Genomic DNA, 22,384 nt, shown 5'->3' on the forward strand with positions numbered 1-22,384 from the left:
TTGTCACAACACAACTATTTGGCTCAAACGCATTAAGGAATGAAATTCCAGAAATTAACTTTTAACAAGGCACACCTGTTAATTGAAATTCCAGGTGACTAGGTGAAGCTGGTTGAGAGAATGCCAAGAGTGTGTAAAGCTGTCATCATGGCAAAGGGTGGCTAATTTGAAGAATCTAAAATATATTTTGGTTACTACATGATTCCGTATGTGTTATTTCATAGTTTTGAGGTCTTCACTATTATTCTACAATGTAGAAAATAGTAAAAATAAAGAAGAACCCTGGAATGAGTAGGTGTGTTCAACCTTTTGACTGGTAATATATATATATATATATTTTTTTAAATCTCATATAAATGTAACCTTAATTTATTTATTGAACCATAAAACACCCCATTTAAGAAAAGCTGTTGAGTTTCTGGCTTGGTTACAGTGGCCACAAACCAGGCTTTGTTTATGTGCCAAGTTAGATGCACTATTGTAAAGTGGTTGTTCCACTGGATATCATAAGGTGAATGCACCAATTTGTAAGTCGCTCTGGATAAGAGCGTCTGCTAAATGACTTAAATGTAAATGTAAGTTTAGATGATGGATCCTGATGTATCCGCTTTCTGGTTTTGTCTGTTGTTTCAGCATTCAGCCACAAGAGGGCAGACAAAGTACAGACCCAAACCAAGATGGCAAGAAAATCTATACAGATGTAGGATATTAATTTGAGCCAGTTTGCTACAGCAGGAAAATAATTCTGCAGCTACAGGAAATTTTAATTATTATGTGGATTAAATGTGTTCTGTTGCCTCAACACTTGACACTACTTGATAAGAGTTATTATAGTTGGTGGGTGTTCATGGACTCAAATTGAAATTAATTTTAAAGAAGTCACACCCATAGAGCTCACTCCACAATTAAATCTGAATACTGAAAGCTATAAAGCCTGGGTAATAAAATACAGTATCTCCAGAATTTGTCCCTTTCTGGGCCAACTGAAATAATCGAGTTGAGCCCACCCAACCTACTGATAATACACAGATACTGTCTGGTTCTGGTTGAGCCCAACCTGCTGATAATAGACAGATACTGTCTGGTTCTGGTTGAGCCCAGCTGGCTGATAATAGACAGATACTGTCTGGTTCTGGTTGAGCCCAACCTGCTGATAATAGACAGATACTGTCTGGTTCTGGTTGAGCCCAGCTGGCTGATAATAGACAGATACTGTCTGGTTCTGATTGAGCCCAACCTGCTGATAATAGACAGATACTGTCTGGTTCTGGTTGAGCACAACCTACTGATAATACACAGATACTGTCTGGTTCTGGTTGAGCCCAGCTGGCTGATAATAGACAGATACTGTCTGGTTCTGGTTGAGCACAACCTGCTGATAATACACAGATACTGTCTGGTTCTGGTTGAGCCCAGCTGGCTGATAATAGACAGATACTGTCTGGTTCTGGTTGAGCCCAGCTGGCTGATAATAGACAGATACTGTCTGGTTCTGGTTGAGCCCAACCTGCTGATAATAGACAGATACTGTCTGGTTCTGGTTGAGCCCAGCTGGCTGATAATAGACAGATACTGTCTGGTTCTGGTCAAGCCCAACCTGCTGGTTCTGGGTTCAGCTCACCGTTGGTCCTGTCCTGCCGATCAGACCAGGAAACCCTTGGTCTCCAGGATAGCCCTGAATGAAAGGAGAACAACTACATTAATAGCATACAGTATAGAAGTCAACATTCACAGAAAGGACAATATTTAGACATTCACATCAAAACTACAATTCCTGTGCCTGAGCCTGGTCTAGCCTGCAATGTCGCCACTTGCAGCACTTGTACTACACCCTCAGCTCGTTACAAATCCTAATTCCATCGCTACTCTACAGCTTCATCCCTCACTGTCTCCCCTCTCGTTGCCTACTGTGCCTATCTGAATAAAGTGAAAATAAATGTATTCTCGTTAAAATTACAATTCCTTCTCCTCCTTTAGTTTCCTAAAATAAATGTATTTAAAATCTGACAACAGACCAAACTATAGTAAACTAAATCAAATCAGTTTCCTTCAGATGCCTTTCATGCAATATCACTGCAGATCCATTGGTAGTTAAACATAGCAAAGCAATATTTTGGAGAGTAATTATTCCACACAACATTGACGAGACTAAACTAAGGGGATGGAGAAGTCCCACCTGTGGTCCAGGCGTTCCAGGCAGGCCGGCAGCTCCAATGTAACCCTTGGACAGAGAAGATAAGAGACAAAAAATTTAAAAAATGACAACTAATCAAGTAATATGGAAGACAACAACAGATGACTACATAATAACAAGGAGGACGGCTTTATGACATCAAATCACAACAGTACAGTGTTCCTACCCGAGGACCAGGAGGACGGCTTTATGACATCAAATCACAACAGTACAGTGTTCCTACCTCGAGGACCAGGACGGCTTTATGACATCAGATCACAACAGTACAGTGTTCCTACCCGAGGACCAGGAGGACGGCTTTATGACATCAAATCACAACAGTACAGTGTTCCTACCCGAGGACCAGGAGGACGGCTTTATGACATCAGATCACAACAGTACAGTGTTCCTACCCGAGGACCAGGAGGACGGCTTTATGACATCAGATCACAACAGTATAGTGTTCCTACCCGAGGACCAGGACGGCTTTATGACATCAAATCACAACAGTACAGTGTTCCTACCCGAGGACCAGGAGGACGGCTTTATGACATCAAATCACAACAGTACAGTGTTCCAACCCGAGGACCAGGAGAACGGCTTTATGACATCAGATCACAATAGTACAGTGTTCCTACCCGAGGACCAGGAGGACGGCTTTATGACATCAAATCACAACAGTACAGTGTTCCTACCCGAGGACCAGGAGGACGGCTTTATGACATCAGATCACAACAGTACAGTGTTCCTACCTGAGGACCAGGAGGACGGCTTTATGACATCAGATCACAACAGTACAGTGTTCCTACCCGAGGACCAGGAAAGCCACGGATTCCAGTTTCTCCCTTGAGTCCTTCATAGGATTTTTCTCCCTGTAAGGAGAGTTATAGTTCAAACACATGTAATACGCAAACGCACAAACGCACAAACCACACACACACACGAGCATGCACACACAAACTCACAGTTATGCCTCTGGGTCCACATGGTCCAGGAACCCCTTTATCCCCCTTAAACAGACAAAAACAACATCAGAGTTAATCGTGGTCGACGAAAGCCAACTCTGTTACAGCAAGCCAATTATGGGTTAACTCATTCATTGCTTTGGACTTCAAGAAGAATATTGCAGTCTATATTTTGAGTCCTAATGCTCCAAACTATAAAATTAAATTTCTTGGTTCCCACTGATGGTTTAGCATCAATTGTTACAACCCTTGGTAGACATATAGTCCACGTGTTTCCTTGCACTATGAAGTACAGAGAAAGTCCATAATGTTCCCATAGAGGTAGTCGCGCTATGTAGGGTACCTTGCCTCCTTTGGGGTAGAAAAGGTCTGGAGGCTCGACGATCTCCTCAGGCCCCGGAGGCCCTGGTTGACCCTGGTCCCCCTGAGAGACAGCAGGAGGAGTAGAGCGATAATATTATCCATGTTGGCATGGAGAGACGGAGATGATTAGGAAAGCAAAGGCTAGCTTTTTCAAACAGAAATTCGCATCCTGTAGCACAAACTCCAAAAAGTTCTGGGACACTGTAAAGTCCATGGAGAATAAGAGCACCTCCTCCCAGCTGCCCACTGCACTGAGGCTAGGAAACACTGTCACCACCGATAAATCCACGATAATTGTGAATTTCAATAAGCATTTTTCTACGGCTGGCCATGCATTCCACCTGGCTACCCCTACCCCGGTCACAGCTCTGCACCCCCCACAGCAACTTGCCCAAGCCTCCCCCATTTCTCCTTCACCCAAATACAGATAGCTGATGTTCTGAGAGTGCTGCAAAATCTGGACCACTACAAACCAGCTGGGCTAGACAATCTGGACCCTCTCTTTCTAAAATTATCCGCCGCAAATTGTTGCAACCCCTATTACTAGTCTGTTCAACCTCTCGTATCGTCTGAGATCCCCAAAGATTGGAAAGCTGCCATGGTCATCCCCCTCTTCAAAGGAGGAGACACTCTAGATCCAAACTGTTACAGACCTATATTTATCCTACATTGCCTTTCTAAAGGTCTTCGAAAGCCAAGTTAACAAACAGATCACCGACCATTTCGAATCCCACCGTACCTTATCCGCTATGCAATCTGGTTTCCGAGCTGATCATGGGTGCACCTCAGCCACGCTTAAGGTCCTAAACGATATCATAACCACCATCGATAAAAGGCAATACTGTGCAGCCGTACTCGTCAACCTGGTCAAGGCTTTCGACTCTGTCAATCACCACATTCTTATCGGCAGACTCAACAGCTTTGGTTTCTCAAATGACTGCCTCGCCTGGTTCATCAACTACTTCTCAGACAGAGTTCAGTGTGTCAAATCGGAGGGCCTGTTGTCCGGACCTCTGGCAGTCTCTATGGGGGTGCCACAGGGTTCAATTCTCAGGCTGACTCTTTTCTCTGTATACATCAATGATGTTGCTCTTGCTGCTGGTGATTCTCTGATCCACCTCTACGCAGACGACACCATTCTGTATACTTCTGGCCCTTCCTTGGACACTGTTAACAAACCTCCAGACGAGCTTCAATACCATACAACTCTCCTTCCATGGCTTCCAACTGCTCTTAAATGCAAGTAAAACTAAATGCACGCTCTTCAACCGATCGCTGCCCGCACCTGCCCGCCCGTCCAGCATCACTACTCTGGACGGTTCTGACATAGAATATGTGGACAACTACAAATACCTAGGTGTCTGGTTAGACTGTAAACTCTCCTTCCAGACTCACATTTAGCATCTCCAATCCAAAATTAAATCTAGAATCAGCTTCCTATTTCGTAACAAAGCATCCTTCACTCATACTGCCAAACATATCCTCGTAAAACTGACTATTCTACCGATCCTTGACTTCGGCGATGTAATTTCCAAAATAGCCTCCAACACTCTACTCAGCAAATTGGATGCAGTCTATCACAGTGAAATCCGTTTTGTCACCAAAGCCCAATATACTACCCACCACTGCGACCATGTATGCTCTCGTTGGCTGGCCCTCGCTTCATATTCTTGCCAAACCCACTGGCTCCAGCTGTCAGAGCAGCTCACAGATCACTGCACCTGTACATAGCCCATCTGTAAATAGCCCATCCAATAAATAGGCCGTAGTGGTAAAGTAATTACAATCTATCACTCCAGTGTTTAACCTCATCCCCATACTGTATTTATTTATTTATCTTGCTCCTTTGCACCCCAGTATCTCTAATTGCACATTCATCTTCTGCACATCTATCACTCCAGTGTTTAATTGCTAAATTGTAATTACTTCACCACTACGGCCTATTTATTGCCTTACCTCCCTAATCTTACCTCATTTGCACACACTGTATATAGATGTTTCTATTGTGTTATTGACTGTACATTTGTTTATTCCATGTGTAACTCTGTGTTGTTGTTTGTGTCGCACTGCTTTGCTTTATTTTGGCCAGGTCGCAGTTGTAAATGAGAATTTGTTCTCAACTGGCTTACCTGGTTAAATAAAGGTGAAATAAAAAAAATAAGTAAAAATGATTACACAGCAAACTCCTGCAAAACACACACTCACACACTAGCATAGCTACTTACCTCATCACCTTTAATGCCGGGCAGTGATCTGCCAGTGTCACCCTGAAACACAAACACGTTTGTAAGTGTGTGTGTGTGTGTGTGTGTGTGTGTGTGTGTGTGTGTGTGTGTGTGTGTGTGTGTGTGTGTGTGTGTGTGTGTGTGTGTGTGTGTGTGTGTGTGTGTGTGTGTGTGTGTGTGTGTGTGTGTGTGTGTGTGTGTGTGTGTGTGTGTGTGTGTGTGTGTGTGTGTGTGTGTGTGTGTGTGTGTGTGTGTGTGCGCCCACTCACTGGTCCTCCTCTAGCCCCGGGTGGACCGTCTGGACCCTAGATGAAAGAGAGAGAAATATCTTAACACATAGCTTAACATGTATACACATACTGTTCACCACTATATAATCTCATTAACTACATACAGTACTGTAAGACATACAGGTCACACAAAAACAAAAGATATACATGTTTCACATCACAGAATCGTCTGTATTCAATAGTAAAGACAATGATTACAAAAAAGCCCTATTGCTCACATTATTTCCATTAGGTCCAGCAGGGCCTGTGTGACCCTTGGGTCCCGCATGGCCAGGTGATCCCTGGAGGAAAAACATGACAGAGCACAGGGTCGTGTTCATTAGGCACAAAATAGAAGAAAACCCCTCTGAAGGGATGTTAAACAGACAGGTACTATCTGTACTTGTCGTCCAATAAGAAACACCCATTTTCCTTTAACTAAATATTTTTTGCTGCGGTGTGCCCTACTGAACATGACCCAGATCTTGTTGGCATACATTTGTTTTTTTTTTTACTTCTAATTGATGAGTCAAAAGGCAATACATGAGTGTGTTAGAGTTAAATGTTGTGAAACACAACTGCTACTACAACTTATATCCTTGTTTTACTCATGTAAATTGACTGAGAACATATTCTCTTTTACAGAAACAACCTGGTGGAAGAGTTACAGTGGGGGAGGAGAAATACTAGTACTATCAAAGTTTTACAGAGTAACTATGTCTGAACATCTACAGTGCCTTCAGAAAGTATTCACACCCCTTGACTTTTTCCCACGTTTAGTTGTGTTACAAAGTGGGATTAAAATTGATTTAATTGTCATTTTTAGTCAACCATCTACACAACATACTCGGGTAATGTCAAATTTGAAGAAAAATGCAATATTTTTTTAATTAATAGAAAATAGAACACTAATATATCTTGATTATATAAGTATTTAACCCCCTGAGTCAATACATGTTAGAATCACCTTTGGCAGTGATTACAGCTGTGATTCTTTCTGGGTAAATCCCTAAGAGCTTTACACACCTGGATTGTACAATATTTGCACATTATTATTTTAAGAAATTGTCAAGTTGGTTGTTGATCATTGCTAGACAATCATTTTCAAGTCTTGCCATATATTTTCAAGTCAAAACTGTAACTTGGCCACTCAGTTACATTCAATGTTGTCTAGGTAAGCAACTCCACTGTATACAGTATTTGACCTTGTGTTCTAGGTTATTGTCCTACTGAAAGGTGAATGTCTTATTGCAAACAGGATGCGTGTTTTGGAATATTGTTATTCTGTACAGGCTTCCTTCTTTTCACTCTGTCATTTAGGTTAGTATTGTGGAGTAACTACAATGTTGTTGATCCATCCTCAGTTATCTCCTATCACAGCCATTCAACTCTGTAACTGTTTTTAAAATCCCCATTGGTGTCATGGTGAAATCCCTGAGCAGTTTCCTTCCTCTCCGGCAACGGAGTAAGAATGGGTGCCTGTATCTTTGTAGTGACTGGGTGTATTGATACACCATCCAAAGTGTAAAAATAATAACTTCACCATGCTCAAAGGGACATTCAATGTCTGCTTTTTTTTTTTTTTTTACCCATGTACCAATAGGTGCATTCTGTGCGACCCATAGGAAAACCTCCCTGGTCTTTGTGCTTGAATCTGTGCTTGAAATTCACTGCTCAATTTAGGGACCTTAATTGTATGTGTGGGGTACAGAGATGGGGTATTCACTTAAACATCATGTTAAACACTATTATTGCACACAAGTTGAGTCCATGCAACTTATTACGTGACTTGTTAACCACATTTTCACTCCTGAACTTATTTTGGCTTGTCATAACAGAAGGGTTGAATACTTATCGACTCAAGACATTTCAGTTTTACATTTTTTATTAATATGTAAACATTTCTAAAAACGTAATTCCACTTTGACATTATGGGGTATTTTGTAGATCAGTGACATAAAAATCTCAATTTAATCAAATTTTAAATTCAAGCAAGTAACACAGTAAAATGTGGAAAAAGTCAAGGGGTGTGAATACTTTGAAGACACTGTACCTGTCATCTTCTCCCATCTCTGGAGTTCAAAGCTGCCGTAGCTGTAGACCCCCGTCACTGTGGTAACGTGTTTACGGGTGGTGTTCTAAGAGTGTGATAGTGAAAACGATGAAACACTTACAGATCTTCCAGGAGGCCCAGGGTCGCCCTGTCAAATAGCAACAAGTCAAAGTTTGTGTAATATAACGCACATATCTGTACACAGACACACACACACACACAGCAAAGATTACTCACAGGAAGGCCAGGTACAGATACATCGTAGACAGGCTCCCCTTTTGTTCCTTTGGGACCGAAATATCCCTGAAGGAAAGTCAAAACGATAGGTTAGGAGATATCCCTGAAGGAAAGTCTAAACGATAGGTTAGGAGATATCCCTGAAGGAAAGTCTAAACGATAGATTAGGAGATATCCCTGAAGGAAAGTCAAAACGATAGGTTTGGAGATATCCCTGAAGGAAAGTCTAAACGATAGGTTTGGAGATATCCCTGAAGGAAAGTCTAAACGATAGGTTAGGAGATATCCCTGAAGGAAAGTCAAAACGATAGGTTAGGAGATATCCCTGAAGGAAAGTCTAAACGATAGATTAGGAGATATCCCTGAAGGAAAGTCAAAACGATAGGTTTGGAGATATCCCTGAAGGAAAGTCTAAACGATAGGTTTGGAGATATCCCTGAAGGAAAGTCTAAACGATAGGTTTGGAGATATCCCTGAAGGAAAGTCTAAACGATAGGTTAGGAGATATCCCTGAAGGAAAGTCAAAACGATAGGTTTGGAGATATCCCTGAAGGAAAGTCTAAACGATAGGTTAGGAGATATCCCTGAAGGAAAGTCAAAACGATAGGTTTGGAGATATCCCTGAAGGAAAGTCAAAACGATAGGTTTGGAGATATCCCTGAAGGAAAGTCAAAACGATAGATTTGGAGATATCCCTGAAGGAAAGTCAAAACGATAGGTTAGGAGATATCCCTGAAGGAAAGTCAAAACAATTTAGCTGATAAAGCATTCTGCTTGTGCGACTCCATCCCCTGACACACAAGATGTGTAAATGAAACCTGTCAATGTCTTCCACAGTGTATGAGACTCCTGTCAGAATGTTAGCTAGCTACATGAAGGAAACACGACATTCACATGCTGTACATACATCATGAAGTTATATTCTATTCTATGGTATTTCTCTTGTTCGGGAACAATTGAGGGGTGAAGGGCTTCAAAGGGAGTTGGGTGAAGGTAAAGACCATATCATGTCTACCCTATCTCTAGACTGGAGGTGGGTGAAGGTAAAGACCATATCATGTGTACCCTATCTCCAGACTGGAGGTGGGTGAAGGTAAAGACCATATCATGTCTACCCTATCTCTAGACTGGAGGTGGGTGAAGGTAGACCATATGATGCCTACCCTATCTCTAGACTGGAGGTGGGTGAAGGTAAAGACCATATCATGTTTACCCTATCTCCAGACTGGAGGTGGGTGAAGGTAAAGACCATATCATGTGTACCCTATCTCCAGACTGGAGGTGGGTGAAGGTAAAGACCATATCATGTCTACCCTATCTCTAGACTGGAGGTGGGTGAAGGTAGACCATATGATGCCTACCCTATCTCTAGACTGGAGGTGGGTGAAGGTAAAGACCATATCATGTTTACCCTATCTCCAGACTGGAGGTGGGTGAAGGTAAAGACCATATCATGTTTACCCTATCTCCAGACTGGAGGTGGGTGAAGGTAAAGACCATATCATGTCTACCCTATCTCTAGACTGGAGTTGGGTGAAGGTAGACCATATCATGTCTACCCTATCTCCAGACTGGAGGTGTGGTTACTAATAGGAGTCCCCTCACCCTGGGTCCAGAGAATCCGTCCGTGCCATGAACACCGGGGATCCCCATCTGTCCCCTGGTCCCGTTACAGCCGTCTAGCCCCAGCAGACCAGGATTCCCCCCAGCACCAACGTGACCCTGAAACCACACATCGACAGGCCCGAGAACCACACAGTTATGGAAAGATACTCAGAGTACACCCTGTAAACACCATGAACACCACGCCGCCATGTTGTGTATAAGCGCTAGAAATGTATAAGCGCTAGAAATGCGCTAGAAATGTTTATTAGTAACTTCATTACATGAAGTCTGTTTCATTTTCTCTTTATAAATAAAAACATGTGTCTTTTTAATGTTCTTTACTAGGGTTAGCTGGCCTTTTAGTTGTAATATATTTCATAAATATGTAACCACTAAAAGGCCATAAGAGTTCAGTAAACTCTAATATCAATCACAGCCTTTCTGGACGATTTAAAGTAACTTTCCAGTGTTTACAGATCTCTATGAAATATGACCTATAGTTAACCTATAATACAATATGAGTGAAATACCTTTCGTTCCAAAACGTTTCAATTAAGTATGTTAAAAATAAGCTTTTCTCTGTGTTGGAATGGTGTGGGTATACTTCAACAACAGAATGGTGTGGGCGTATACCGGTCATTAAAAAAAATTCATGAGAGTAGACCGCTGATTGGCCAGCGTGTTCTATGAGGAAATACCAAATCTGTTTGAGATACAAGTTTGAGGTGTTTTTAAAAAAAAATGTGTTTTATGCTTTTAAAATATAGGACAAGTCAACATTATGAGTTGCCAGAATATGAACTTTTAAAAAGTTAGATTTTCACTGAACAGTTACTTTAATACTTATAACCAATATAACATATAAGTACGAAAAGTACAAAAATGTATGCACTCCCTCTGGATAAGAGCATCTGCTAAATTGCTAAAATGCTAATTGTAAATAAGCCTTATAATAAGATGTAATAAGGGCTTATAAATGGTTACAAGTAATAGAGTAGGGTTCCCCAACTAGCGGCCCTTGCGCCACATTTTGTTGGCGCACGGGCCACCAGTTTTCCATACACACCCCAAAAAATATACACAATGTACAATGTAGAAAAAAGTTAAAAATAAAGAAAAACTCTGGAATTGTCACGCCCTGACCTTAGAGAGCCTTTTTATTTCTCTATTTAGTTAGGTCAGGGTGTGATTTGGGTGGGCATTCTAGTTTGTCTATTTCTTTGTTGGCCGGGTATGGTTCCCAATCAGAGGCAGCTGACTATCGTTGTCTCTGATTGGGGATCATACTTAGGCAGCCCTTTTTCCCACCTTCAGTTGTAGGATCTTGTTTTTGTAGAGTTGCTGTATAGCCTGCAGAACTTTACGTTCGTTTTGTATTTTGTTGGTTTTTGGTGTTCATTTTAAATAAAAGTAAGATGTTCGCCTACCACGCTGCACCTTGGTCTCATTCCAACAACGGACGTAACAGGAATGAGTAGGTGTGTCCAAACGTTTGATCGTATATACAGTAATATATATATATTACATACAAACACATACACACAGTGCCAGTCAAAAAGGGAAACACTTTACTCATTCAGGGTTTTTCACAATCAGTTGTGTTGTGACAAGGTAGGGGTGGTATACAGAAGATAGTCGTATTTTGTAAAAGACAAAGTCCATATTATGGCAAGAACAGCTCAAATAAGCAAAGAGAAACGACAGTCCATCATTACTTCAAGACATGAAGGTCAGTCAATACGGAACATGTCAAGAACTTTGAAAGTTTCTTCAAGTGCAGTTGAAAAACCATCAAGCGCTATGATGAAACTGGCTCTCATGAGGACTGCCACAGGAATGGAAGACCCAGAGTTACCTCTGCTGCAGAGAATGTTCAGAGGAGACTGCGTGAATCAGGCCTTCATGGTCGAATTGCTGCAAAGAAACCACTACTAAAGGATAGCAATGAACATTTGACCTGTGGAAATCTGTCCTTTTGTCTGGTGAGTCCAAATTGGAGATTTTGGGTTCCAACCGCCATGTCTTTGTTAGACGCAGAGTAGCTGAACGGATGATCTCTGCATATGTGGTTCCCACCGTGAAGCATGGAGGAGGAGGTGTTATGGTGCTTTGCTGGTAACACTGTCAGTGATTTATTTAAAATTCAAGGCACACTTAACCAGCATGGCTACCACAGCATTCTGCAGCAATACTCCATCCCATTTGGTTTGCGCTTAGTGGGATTATCAATTGTTTTTTAACAGAACAATGACCCAACACATCTTCAGGCTGTGTAAGGGCTATTTGACCAAGAAGGAGAGTGATGGAGTGCTGCAACAGATGACCTGGCCTCCACAATCACCCAATCTCAAACCAATTGAGATGGTTTGGAATGAGTTGGACTGCAGAGTGAAGGAAAAGCATCCAACAAGTGCTCAGCATATGTGGCAACTCCTTCAAGACTGTTGGAAAATCATTCCTCATGAAGCTGGTTGAGAGAATGCCAAGAGTGTGCAAAGCTGTCATCAAGGCAAAGGGTGGCTGCTTTGAAGAATCTCAAATATCAAAAATATTTTGATTTGTTCAACACCGTTTTGGTTACTACATGATTCCATATGTGTTATTTCATAGTTTTGATGTCTTCACTATTTTTTTGAAAATAGTACAAATAAAGAAAAACGATGAATGAGTAGGTGTGTCCAAACGTTTGACTGGTACTGTATATAATTATTATTATTATTATTACTATTATTATTATTATTATTGGACATAAAAGACCAGCAAATCAGCTCCAAGTGATTTTAATTTTGGAAATCTGTTCCAAGGTATTCCCACAGATATATGTGATTGTATACCAATGTAAGCAAGGTTTGAAATGATTATGTTTTAATCAAATATTATATCTGTTTGAGCTTCTTGTGGTCAGTTTGCAGTCTACAAATAATGTTTTATATCTTCCAGTCCCCTGACCATCTGCGCAAGGAAAAAAAATATACAATTCCATTGCAGAACGGCACTGCAGGCTACACTACTGTAGATTTGTGGGGGAGGACTGCAATTGTTTCTGTCTCGTTAGGCAAACAGAACGGCCAGGACTGGGCCTGTGTGTGTGAACTAGCGTGTGCTAGTGTGTGTTTACATGGGTGTGTGTGTGTTGCCTCAACTGTACAAATATCCACTGTGTGTATCTATGTTGTTTTAGGAAACCTTCGAGGCATGCTCTCTTCATGCTCTCTTCTCTTCTAATCTCCCATATATATATGTGATAATAATAAAATACTCAGATGACAAATTATGAGGATGCCGATGGTGATTTACTTACATTGACACCATGGATACCAGGAAATCCTGGGTGGCCAGTCTGACCCTGAAATACAAAACAAGGTGGCATCAAACTGTCCACTGTTAAAAACAGGTAGAGAACAGACTCTCACTCTGCATATCTGTCTCTCATACAGACAGACAGACTCTCACTCTGCATATCTGTTTCTCATACAGACAGACTCGCACTCTGCATATCTGTTTCTCATACAGACAGACTCTCACTCTGCATATCTGTCTCTCATACAGACAGACTCTCACTCTGCATATCTGTTTCTCATACAGACAGACTCGCACTCTGCATATCTGTTTCTCATACAGACAGACTCTCACTCTGCATATCTGTTTCTCATACAGACAGACTCTCACTCTGCATATCTGTCTCTCATACAGACAGACTCTCACTCTGCATATCTGTCTCTCATACAGACAGACTCTCACTCTGCATATCTGTCTCTCATACAGACAGACTCTCACTCTGCATATCTGTCTCTCATACAGACAGACTCTCACTCTGCATATCTGTCTCTCATACAGACAGAATCTCACTCTGCATATCTGTCTCTCATACAGACAGACTCTCACTCTGCATATCTGTCTCTCATACAGACAAACTCTCACTCTGCATATCTGTTTCTCATACAGACAGACTCGCACTCTGCATATCTGTTTCTCATACAGACAGACTCTCACTCTGCATATCTGTTTCTCATACAGACAGACTCTCACTCTGCATATCTGTTTCTCATACAGACAGACTCACTCTGCATATCTGTCTCTTATACACTGATATAGCCGCACTCATCAAGTGAAGTCACATCAACCCAAGGTAAGACAGGCAGAGACAGAGACAACATAGAAAGACAACTACACAAACAAAGAGAAAGACAGACCAACACACAAACAAAGTCACACCCAGACACTCACCCTTTCCCCTTTTTTTCCATCTAGCCCAGGTGGTCCCTCGAAGCCCCTCCTCCCCTTCTCTCCGTGAGGCCCTGCGGAGCCCCTGATACCATCTGGGCCCTGTGGCCCCTGCTCCCCCAGCTTCCCTGGGGCCCCCTGGAGAGGAAAAGAGAGCTCAAGTAGTAACAATGTGATTTACACAGCACACACTTCTGATCTGGATGTAGTAGTCCTCAATATCCCATTAGCCCGTTGAGCTAAAGCCTAGGCCTTAGCTATGAGAACTAACACAAGAATTCAGGTCTGGAAAACAAGGACATGTACATACTGTCTAGGGCACTGCATCGCAGTGCTAGCTGCGCCACCAGAGTCTCTGGGTTCGCGCCCAGGCTGGGCTGGGTTCGCGCCCAGGCTCTGTCGCAGCCGGCCGCAACCGGGAGATCCGTGGGGCGACGCACAATTGGCATAGCGTCGTCCGGGTTAGGGAGGGTTTGGCCGGTAGGGAGGGTTTGGCCGGAATGGATATCCTTGTCTCAGTATGTAAAAAAAATGTAATAAAATGTATGCACTCTACTGTAAGTCGCTCTGGATAAGAGCGTCTGCTCTTGGCCGGTAGGGATATCCTTGTCTCAGTATGTAAAAATGTAATAAAATGTATGCACTCTACTGTAAGTCGCTCTGGATAAGAGCGTCTGCTAAATGACTAAAATGTAAAATGTAAGCTGAAAATGTGTTGAATCCCTGCTACTGCACTGAGCACAATATTACCCTTTTCCCTTTCCACCAGGTAAATCTATCAATTCATCTGCAGCTTCTAGTCATTCCTTTACACGTCTTGTATTTACAAACAGTGTGCAGACATCACTTTCTTATCGAGTTTCTCATCAAACCTATACATTCATTTGTACCACCGTATCATACATAATAGGCTACTGTACATGTCTGAGCACTAGCTCAAAGTGGTCTCTGTATAAAACACTAGAATGTCGGACTCAGGTCTGTCTGTGAGGTTCCTTGGGCTTTGGGGTCATGGTTGCAGTGGTGAACTGTGGGGGGTCCGGTGGAGCGAGGTGAGAATTGAAAAGTCGTACCCGGGCTCCCTTGGCGGGGAGACAGCTGCACACTGAGCAGTCTCTGCCGTCACACGTGCCCAGCGTCTCTCCCTGAAAAACACATATCACACACACACAGATCAATGAGACGTTGCCACACTGTGACAGCCATGAAGATTGACCAATGAGACGTTGCCACACTGTGACAGCCATGAAGATTGATCAATGAGGCATTGCCACACTATGACAGCCATGAAGATTGACCAATGAGGCATTTAAGAGATCAGTTAGAGGGACAGACTAGTGATGGGCACCAACATGGATAATTCAACATGATATTGATATGAGCAAGGCATAATACGGTTTCACCTTCCTTTTAACCTACACTATTATGTATAAAGCATGCATGACTGTTCCTGCATGCACAAAACCCTCTCACAGACCTTTTCAATAGACTCTCAACTCAGCATACTTCATTGCCTGCTGATGGGGCATCAACAGTAGATGGGCTTCCCATTGTATTCAAACTTGTTGGGTAGGTTTTAGGCTCCCAGATCATTCACATCTGGCCTAATGGGCAACCAGTTGTCTGGACTTCACAGAGACATGGAAGCTAACAGAAAAGTGAACATTTACACAATTGCAATGTTGTTGATTTCAAACATTGCAAGTGGGGTAATCTGAGGTAAAAAGTGTTTCCGATATATATTTCGACATGATTTTGATATCAAATGGAAAAAATGCTACTGATTTCCATAAATCGGTGCCCAATCCTTAGTGTGAACTGTGAAACTTTGCATGTTTTATGACAGAAGACCCTAAAGATGCAAATTGAATTTCATCGATTTGCTTTGACTACTTTCAACCATAGTGTCAAACACAAGTTGTGTGGGCTACACACGGTCGTGTTCATCAAACTAGGCCATCCTTCATAGACCCACAAGAAAGTAAAAAGTATATACCGTATGTGCTTGTGTTGTCAGTGCGTTTGAAGGTTTCTGTGTGAGAAAGGTATTTCACAGCCTGTGTGTTGTTTTTTAATCAACTAACTGCTTTCTGTCTCCTTCTTCGTAGCTTGTGTTGAAAGCCAGTTGCACAAACACCGAGCAATGTTTTTTTTAGGGTTCCTAAATATTTGGATTTTTATGTTATTAGGCAGGAAGGGCTCCCCACTACACATTTGGCAATAAAACAGAGCTTCAATCCCTGTGTGAACTCTTAAACCAGACTCACATTTAACAGTTTAATTCATTAATGATTTTAATACCGTGGATGTGGACCAAGTCTGTAGAGGACGGGGGTTTTGGTTTTGTTTACACGGAGTGCAACCATACAAATGTTGAGGGCGTAGGGGAATTCCATTCAGATTATATTGCCCTAGATCAATATTCCCCAAAAACTGTCAGTACCAGGATGTTAGCTAGGGGTACAAAAATAGGTAGGTAAATGTTGGATGCCAGTGAAAATCACGAGCAGCAGCTCACTGGGAACACACTGGTTGAATCAATGTTGTTTCCAAGTCATTCCAATGAAATGATGTTGAACCAACATGGAATACACGTTGCATTGACATCTGTGCCCAGTGGGCGGTGACATAAACGCTAATGCAAACAACACTTACTTGTCTTAAGTACAGTAGGGGCAATATTTTCCTGTCGGAAAAACAGCTGAGCTGTGAACTAACGTACGTTCTAAACAACGGGAGTTTCGAAACTGGACGTCACGATTGCATTGCATGTGGATGTGTGTATCATGCTGTGACTAAAACAATGCAGAGAAAAATTTGATTTTTCCTGTGTTTTATATTTCCACACTATACTATACTATAGTGTACAACTATATACTGTACAATTGTGAAAATTATGATAATGCCCTTTTCGTGTAAGAGCTGTTTGATAAGACTGCCTGAAATCTCTGCCTGTTTTGGCGGAATAGTTTTGGCCTGCCTGGTGACCAGGCAGTAAATTAGTTAATTAACCAATGAGAAAGTGAGTTCCAAACCTCTCTGCAAATAAAAGCTAGTTTTCCGTTTTCCCCTCCCCACTCAGAACACTCCCAGACAGTCCTAGCAAAATTAACATAGTTTACCCTCCACTACAAACCTTGTACGGCACCATGTGGGGGGGGGGGGGGGGTTCACAGTGTGCAATACTGAACACGGACGAGGACAGACCAAACTACTGACACACCGCATAATCACTCTGACTGAAACAGGTGGACTTGAGGTCAAGGCAGAAATTCCACAGTTGATGGATGTAAGTTTATCTTAGTTCTAAACAACTACATTCCAACAGTGAAGCCAAAACAAACCCTTATGAGGTCAGCAAAGTTTAGATAAAGAGAGTAAAGCTGATGCTAGATCTGTTTCTGTGGGAAACTTCTACCATTTGAAACTGCTGTACAGATGAGGTTAAATATTACTTCTACTTACAGCATTGACCCTCTGTTCAGAGATGTGCAGCAGGACGATCCACCTGTAATTTCACAAAGTGTTACAGTAAACCTCCATTCATCAAAATCACATGGCTGGGAGGCCTCTTAACTCCTATGTTTTGTTTGGCGTCTCTGCAAGCTGGCATCCCCCCATCCAGGTGACCTGCAGCCTCAGAGAAGTGGACCACTCGGTGTGTGTGTTTAAGTTCTTTGTGTGTGTGTGTGTGTGTGTGTGTGTGTGTGTGTGTGTGTGTGTGTGTGTGTGTGTGTGTGTGTGTGTGTGTGTGTGTGTGTGTGTGTGTGTGTGTGTGTGTGTGTGTGTGTACACATGTTACATGTGCCTCTACGCACATGTTTTTTGTGTGGGTTGAGATTGAGAATGGGTTGAGAATCTAAAAGTAAACGTGCACGCCAACTGTTTGTCACAAGGCATTTCATCAATTTACACTGGTGTGTCTAGTCTAGGCTATAACATGCCCCATAAACTACTTCAGACAGGAATTGTCATCCATTGCTGTTTGAGGCCTAATGCACAGATATAGGACCTTCATTTAATCACAATGTTGTTGCAGGAAATGCATCAGCCCCTACAAAAATGTCCATTAATTAACATCCTACATCTGTATAGTGTTGTCAAGTGGGAAGGCACTGTCTTGGTCTGAACATGTGGGTCTGAACATGTGGGTCTGAACATGTGTGATATCATACATGTACAGCGCTGTGAAAAAAACAATTTGCCCCCTTCCTGATTTCTTATTTTTTTGCACATTTGTCACACTTAAATGTTTCAGATCATTAAAACAAATTTTAATATTACACAAAGATAACCCAAGTAAACACAAAATGCAGTTTAAGTGATGATTTTATTTATTAAGGGAAGAAAGCTATCCGAACCTTCATGGCCCTATGTGAGTGACAAAGTAATTGCCCCCCCTTGTTAAATCATGAATTTACTGTGGTTAATCACATTTTTTGGGAAAGCTGAGTTCAATTTCACTAGCCACACCCAGGCCTGATTACTGCCAGACCTGTTGAATCAAGAAATCACTTAAATAAAACCTGTCTGACAAAGTGAAGTAGGCCAAAAGATCTCAAAAAGCAAGACATCATGCCGCGATCCAAAGAAATTCAGGAACAGATGAGAAACAAAGTAATTGACATCTATCAGTCTGGAAAGGGTTAAAGCCATTTCTAAATTGAGGTTATTATAGGTTAATTCAGGTTCACTGAACGTATGCCTGAATCTGTCAAGGTGTGTGTGTTGAGCATCTTTCCCTGTGCACGTCCCTTCATATTATTGTATCCATAGGTATCAAATCCTTCCCACGTTAAAAGTGGCATATGATGTCATACTTTCTAACTATTGCTGTTCCAGAACGTCAATCTAGGCTTCCAGGTCTTCTATTTTAACACGTGGATCCTACTGCTGCCACCAAGTGTTAAGATAGAAGAACACATTACTCGCAACTTCTCCACTGCAAAAAAATGCTTTCTGGTAGTAAGTGGGTGCTATGCGTCTGCTGCATGTACAGTACAAACCGTAGCAGGGATGCTCCCATGAGCCCTTAACTATTATGGGTCAGGGACAACAGTTTGTGTCACAGTGCAAGGTTAAGCTAGCTACAACTAGCCATCTACCTCTAATAAACATCCCCAAGCCAAGCCATTAGACCTGGGAGCTAAGCTGACACGAGTCTTCAGGTCTCGCAAGGCAAGAGTAGTTCACCAAACCACCTCTGGTATGATTCACCCCCTTTGATACCCTTCTCTTCTCTGTAGAAAACCCATCAATGAATATAATATATAAATTATGTGCTGAGGCAGGAGGACTCACCAGATAGGCAGAGAACAGAAGGTCACCCAGCAAGCGAAGGGACTCATTGGTCACTCCTTCAGATGACTCCACCCACTTAAGTGCTGCACCCTGTGATAGGTTAGGGTCACGTCAAACTGGTCAAGCTACTGAAGGCTACACCTGCCAAGCACATACAACATAACATACCAACTAAACATACATGTAGAGTTCACACATTTAAACGTGCAATAGTAGACCTACAGGTTTGAGCCTGGGTTGTTCTAAGATGTGGTAGTGGGTCTATCAACTTTATTGAGCTGTGAATCTGCATTGACATAATGATCACAGTCTACAATGTCATTTTGAAGGCAGACTGCAGACAGCATTACACGACTAGAACCAACAAACTGAAAAATAATAGGTAAAGACAAAAGCAAGACTGGAAATAGATTAATTTAGACAATAAACAACACTTGAAAATCTGATTGAAAATCTGACTGAAAACACTCTGCATGACGCTATCAGTTGCACAATGAAAATTAGTCTTCAGCAATGGAAAGGTCTATAGACTTATGTTTACAGGTTGTCAAATGTTAAATTGAAGCTGTCATTACACAACTTTTCAAAATACACTATTTTCTCATTCTTAAATAGTAACTTTACAGTTCTCATTGGCTTACTGGCTTGAAACTTCATGCACACAATCCGTTTTTCATTGAAAGGTCCACACATACACCAATGTTCTTAAAATCTTTTAGTAGGCAATATAACCTAATATTCATAGGCTACATTTCTTAAGATTGATGAAAATGTTACGTTTTTAAGAACTCACCTTATTCGTGTGTTGACTCCGTCCTCAACTCAACGGTTCCTCCGCATCCACAATAGTATATGAGTGAATATTGTAGAGCGATATGCCTTGGCTCTCGCGACTCGTTATCATTGTATGATAACACCTGCTGCCGATGCAAGCGAGGCAAAGAGAGGTCTTGAAAGATGACTGGCCATCTAGAGGAGAATATCTAGGCTAGACCGCCCCCCACTTCACAACCTGGGCTGTCCAAAAACGAAACCCTGACTTGCTAACTCACTTCACTAACTACAGTGAAGCGTCTACATTTTTAGCAACCATTTCAAAGTTTTGCTTCAGTTTGAGAGGTTCATTGTCGTTAAATCAGATCAAAGCTGAGCACAAGGGTCGTTTTGCGCCTTTGAAGACGATGACAGATGACGCTAGATGACCGACCGGGTCCTTGTATTGTCCTTCCATTGGGACGACGTTGAAAAACGGAAAACGGTTCGTTTTTCGTTTCTGAATTTGGAAATCGGAAATCGGAAATTTTTCTCATTCATCATCTCACAATTGGGCATGGAATATGGGAAAACAAATAACAACAACATCTATTACATTTTTCAATTTTAATTTTGCATTTTGCTCATACCTGGAAGTACAGGCCCCCTCATTGAATATTCACAGGGATTAGGAGATATGTTTAGAGTCTAGGTTGGTAGCACAAATAAAGGATGAAACTGTGTGTGTGACAGGAAGATGAAAATACTCATGTTAACTAAGATGCAGAATATATCATGAAGTTAGCATGGCAATAGGACAAACTCAACAACAACCGAACAAAGTTGTCTTGCACTAGCTGGCTAGATAGCACTGGCTGTCTACTGCTGTGTGTGTGTGTGTGTGTGTGTGTGTGTGTGTGTGTGTGTGTGTGTGTGTGTGTGTGTGTGTGTGTGTGTGTGTGTGTGTGTGTGTGTGTGTGTGTGTGTGTGTGTGTGTGCGTGCGTGTGTGTGTGTGTGTGTGTTCCGAAACTTTTTTGTACAGTTAAGGTGTTGACTTGACAGGGCTGAATCCGGATTTGAGGCCCGGTCGAGGATACGCCACGAATTTGTTACAATATCCTTCCATGGTTGGTTTCATAGAGCCTACCCTTTAACTGCCCTTTAACTGCCCTACCCTTTAACTGCCCTTAATTGACCAATTGTTTTCTACAACTTCTGAGTCCGTTGGAGAGGATCAGCATGAACAAAGTGAGGCGTAGAATCACAGATCTACAAATAGTAATCCCTAACCAATAATAGGCGTTGTGTGATTAAGATTAGAAGAACTACGCCTCCCCTGGTTTATGCGAGCCCCCCAAAAACACACACGCACAACCAGACATTGATTGATTGAACGGAGACAGCTTGTGTCAATTAAAGAACATTTCCTGGGATTTTCTACCTACAACAAACCTAGTGGATCATGCTGGAAATACCAGTAAAAATAAACTGCAAAAAAAAAGCAAGGCCCATATCCTGGGTCAAGTCTCAAATATGGCTGAATTGTTGTGCATGTACAGAATACCCTTGTGTTGTACACTTTTTCATCCACTAGATGGCAGTAATGTGCTACCACCTCCACTGAAAGTTGACAGATGTATGGAGTCCATTGTTTCCGCTGTTTCAAAGGGTAACGTGAGCATAAAGCCCCGTTGGTTTTTGGTTAAGAGTAAAACAAAGTAAATCACCACAATCCCAGTGCTAATTTCAAAGTAGTAAATCTTACTTGTTTGTCACTGGTCGTGAAATTGAGCCATATTTATTTTTACACATTTGCCACTTCAATACCAAAATGATTTTGCTGCTCCCACAGGATATCTTAATGATCAACGTGTACACCACTGAAAGTAGAGACTGTGTTTAAAAGCTCTCGTAGGGTGTTTGACATAATTTTGGTGGGTGCTATGCTGGACCAAAGGTTCCATGGCCATGATAATTCTGAATGAGAATGTCATGGTAATTTTAGTGCCAAGTTGGACAAGAATTTGCCCCACTATGGCTCTGTCCCTGCCTACACCTACTCAGTGTAATATTTATGTTTCTGCTAATGGATTTAGGGATGGTTTCCCAGACATTGATTGAGCCTAGTCCTAGACTAAAAATCAAGATCAATAGAAAGTGCTTTATAGTCTAGGACTAGGCATAATCTGTATCAAGGAAACCATCCCGTTAGTGT

General features: G+C 41.9%; 1 protein-coding gene across 2 annotated transcripts in view; it reads right to left on the reverse strand.

Moving 5' to 3' along the window:
* Positions 1-20,592, reverse strand: part of LOC139559661 (collagen alpha-4(IV) chain-like) — a 68,225-nt gene extending 47,633 nt beyond the window's left edge. The window contains exons 1-17 of one of the 2 annotated variants that reach the window (XM_071375856.1): positions 20,209-20,592; positions 19,416-19,505; positions 17,580-17,622; positions 15,188-15,259; positions 14,118-14,252; positions 13,192-13,236; positions 9,891-10,007; positions 8,286-8,351; positions 8,170-8,196; positions 6,235-6,297; positions 5,996-6,031; positions 5,727-5,768; positions 3,482-3,562; positions 3,139-3,183; positions 2,983-3,045; positions 2,177-2,221; positions 1,622-1,675 (exon numbers count right to left, since the gene is read on the reverse strand). In XM_071375856.1, coding sequence (XP_071231957.1) covers positions 1,622-1,675; positions 2,177-2,221; positions 2,983-3,045; positions 3,139-3,183; positions 3,482-3,562; positions 5,727-5,768; positions 5,996-6,031; positions 6,235-6,297; positions 8,170-8,196; positions 8,286-8,351; positions 9,891-10,007; positions 13,192-13,236; positions 14,118-14,252; positions 15,188-15,259; positions 17,580-17,622; positions 19,416-19,462 — 981 coding nt within the window. In that variant the 5' untranslated portion in view covers positions 19,463-19,505; positions 20,209-20,592. Of the gene's footprint in view, positions 1-1,621; positions 1,676-2,176; positions 2,222-2,982; positions 3,046-3,138; positions 3,184-3,481; positions 3,563-5,726; positions 5,769-5,995; positions 6,032-6,234; positions 6,298-8,169; positions 8,197-8,285; positions 8,352-9,890; positions 10,008-13,191; positions 13,237-14,117; positions 14,253-15,187; positions 15,260-17,579; positions 17,623-19,415; positions 19,557-20,208 lie in introns of both variants that reach the window. The other variant, XM_071375855.1, reaches the window with a different exon arrangement.
* Positions 20,593-22,384: the final 1,792 nt, after the last annotated feature.

The sequence above is a fragment of the Salvelinus alpinus genome, chromosome 30, assembly GCF_045679555.1.
Source record: "Salvelinus alpinus chromosome 30, SLU_Salpinus.1, whole genome shotgun sequence".
Taxonomy (NCBI): domain Eukaryota; kingdom Metazoa; phylum Chordata; class Actinopteri; order Salmoniformes; family Salmonidae; genus Salvelinus; species Salvelinus alpinus.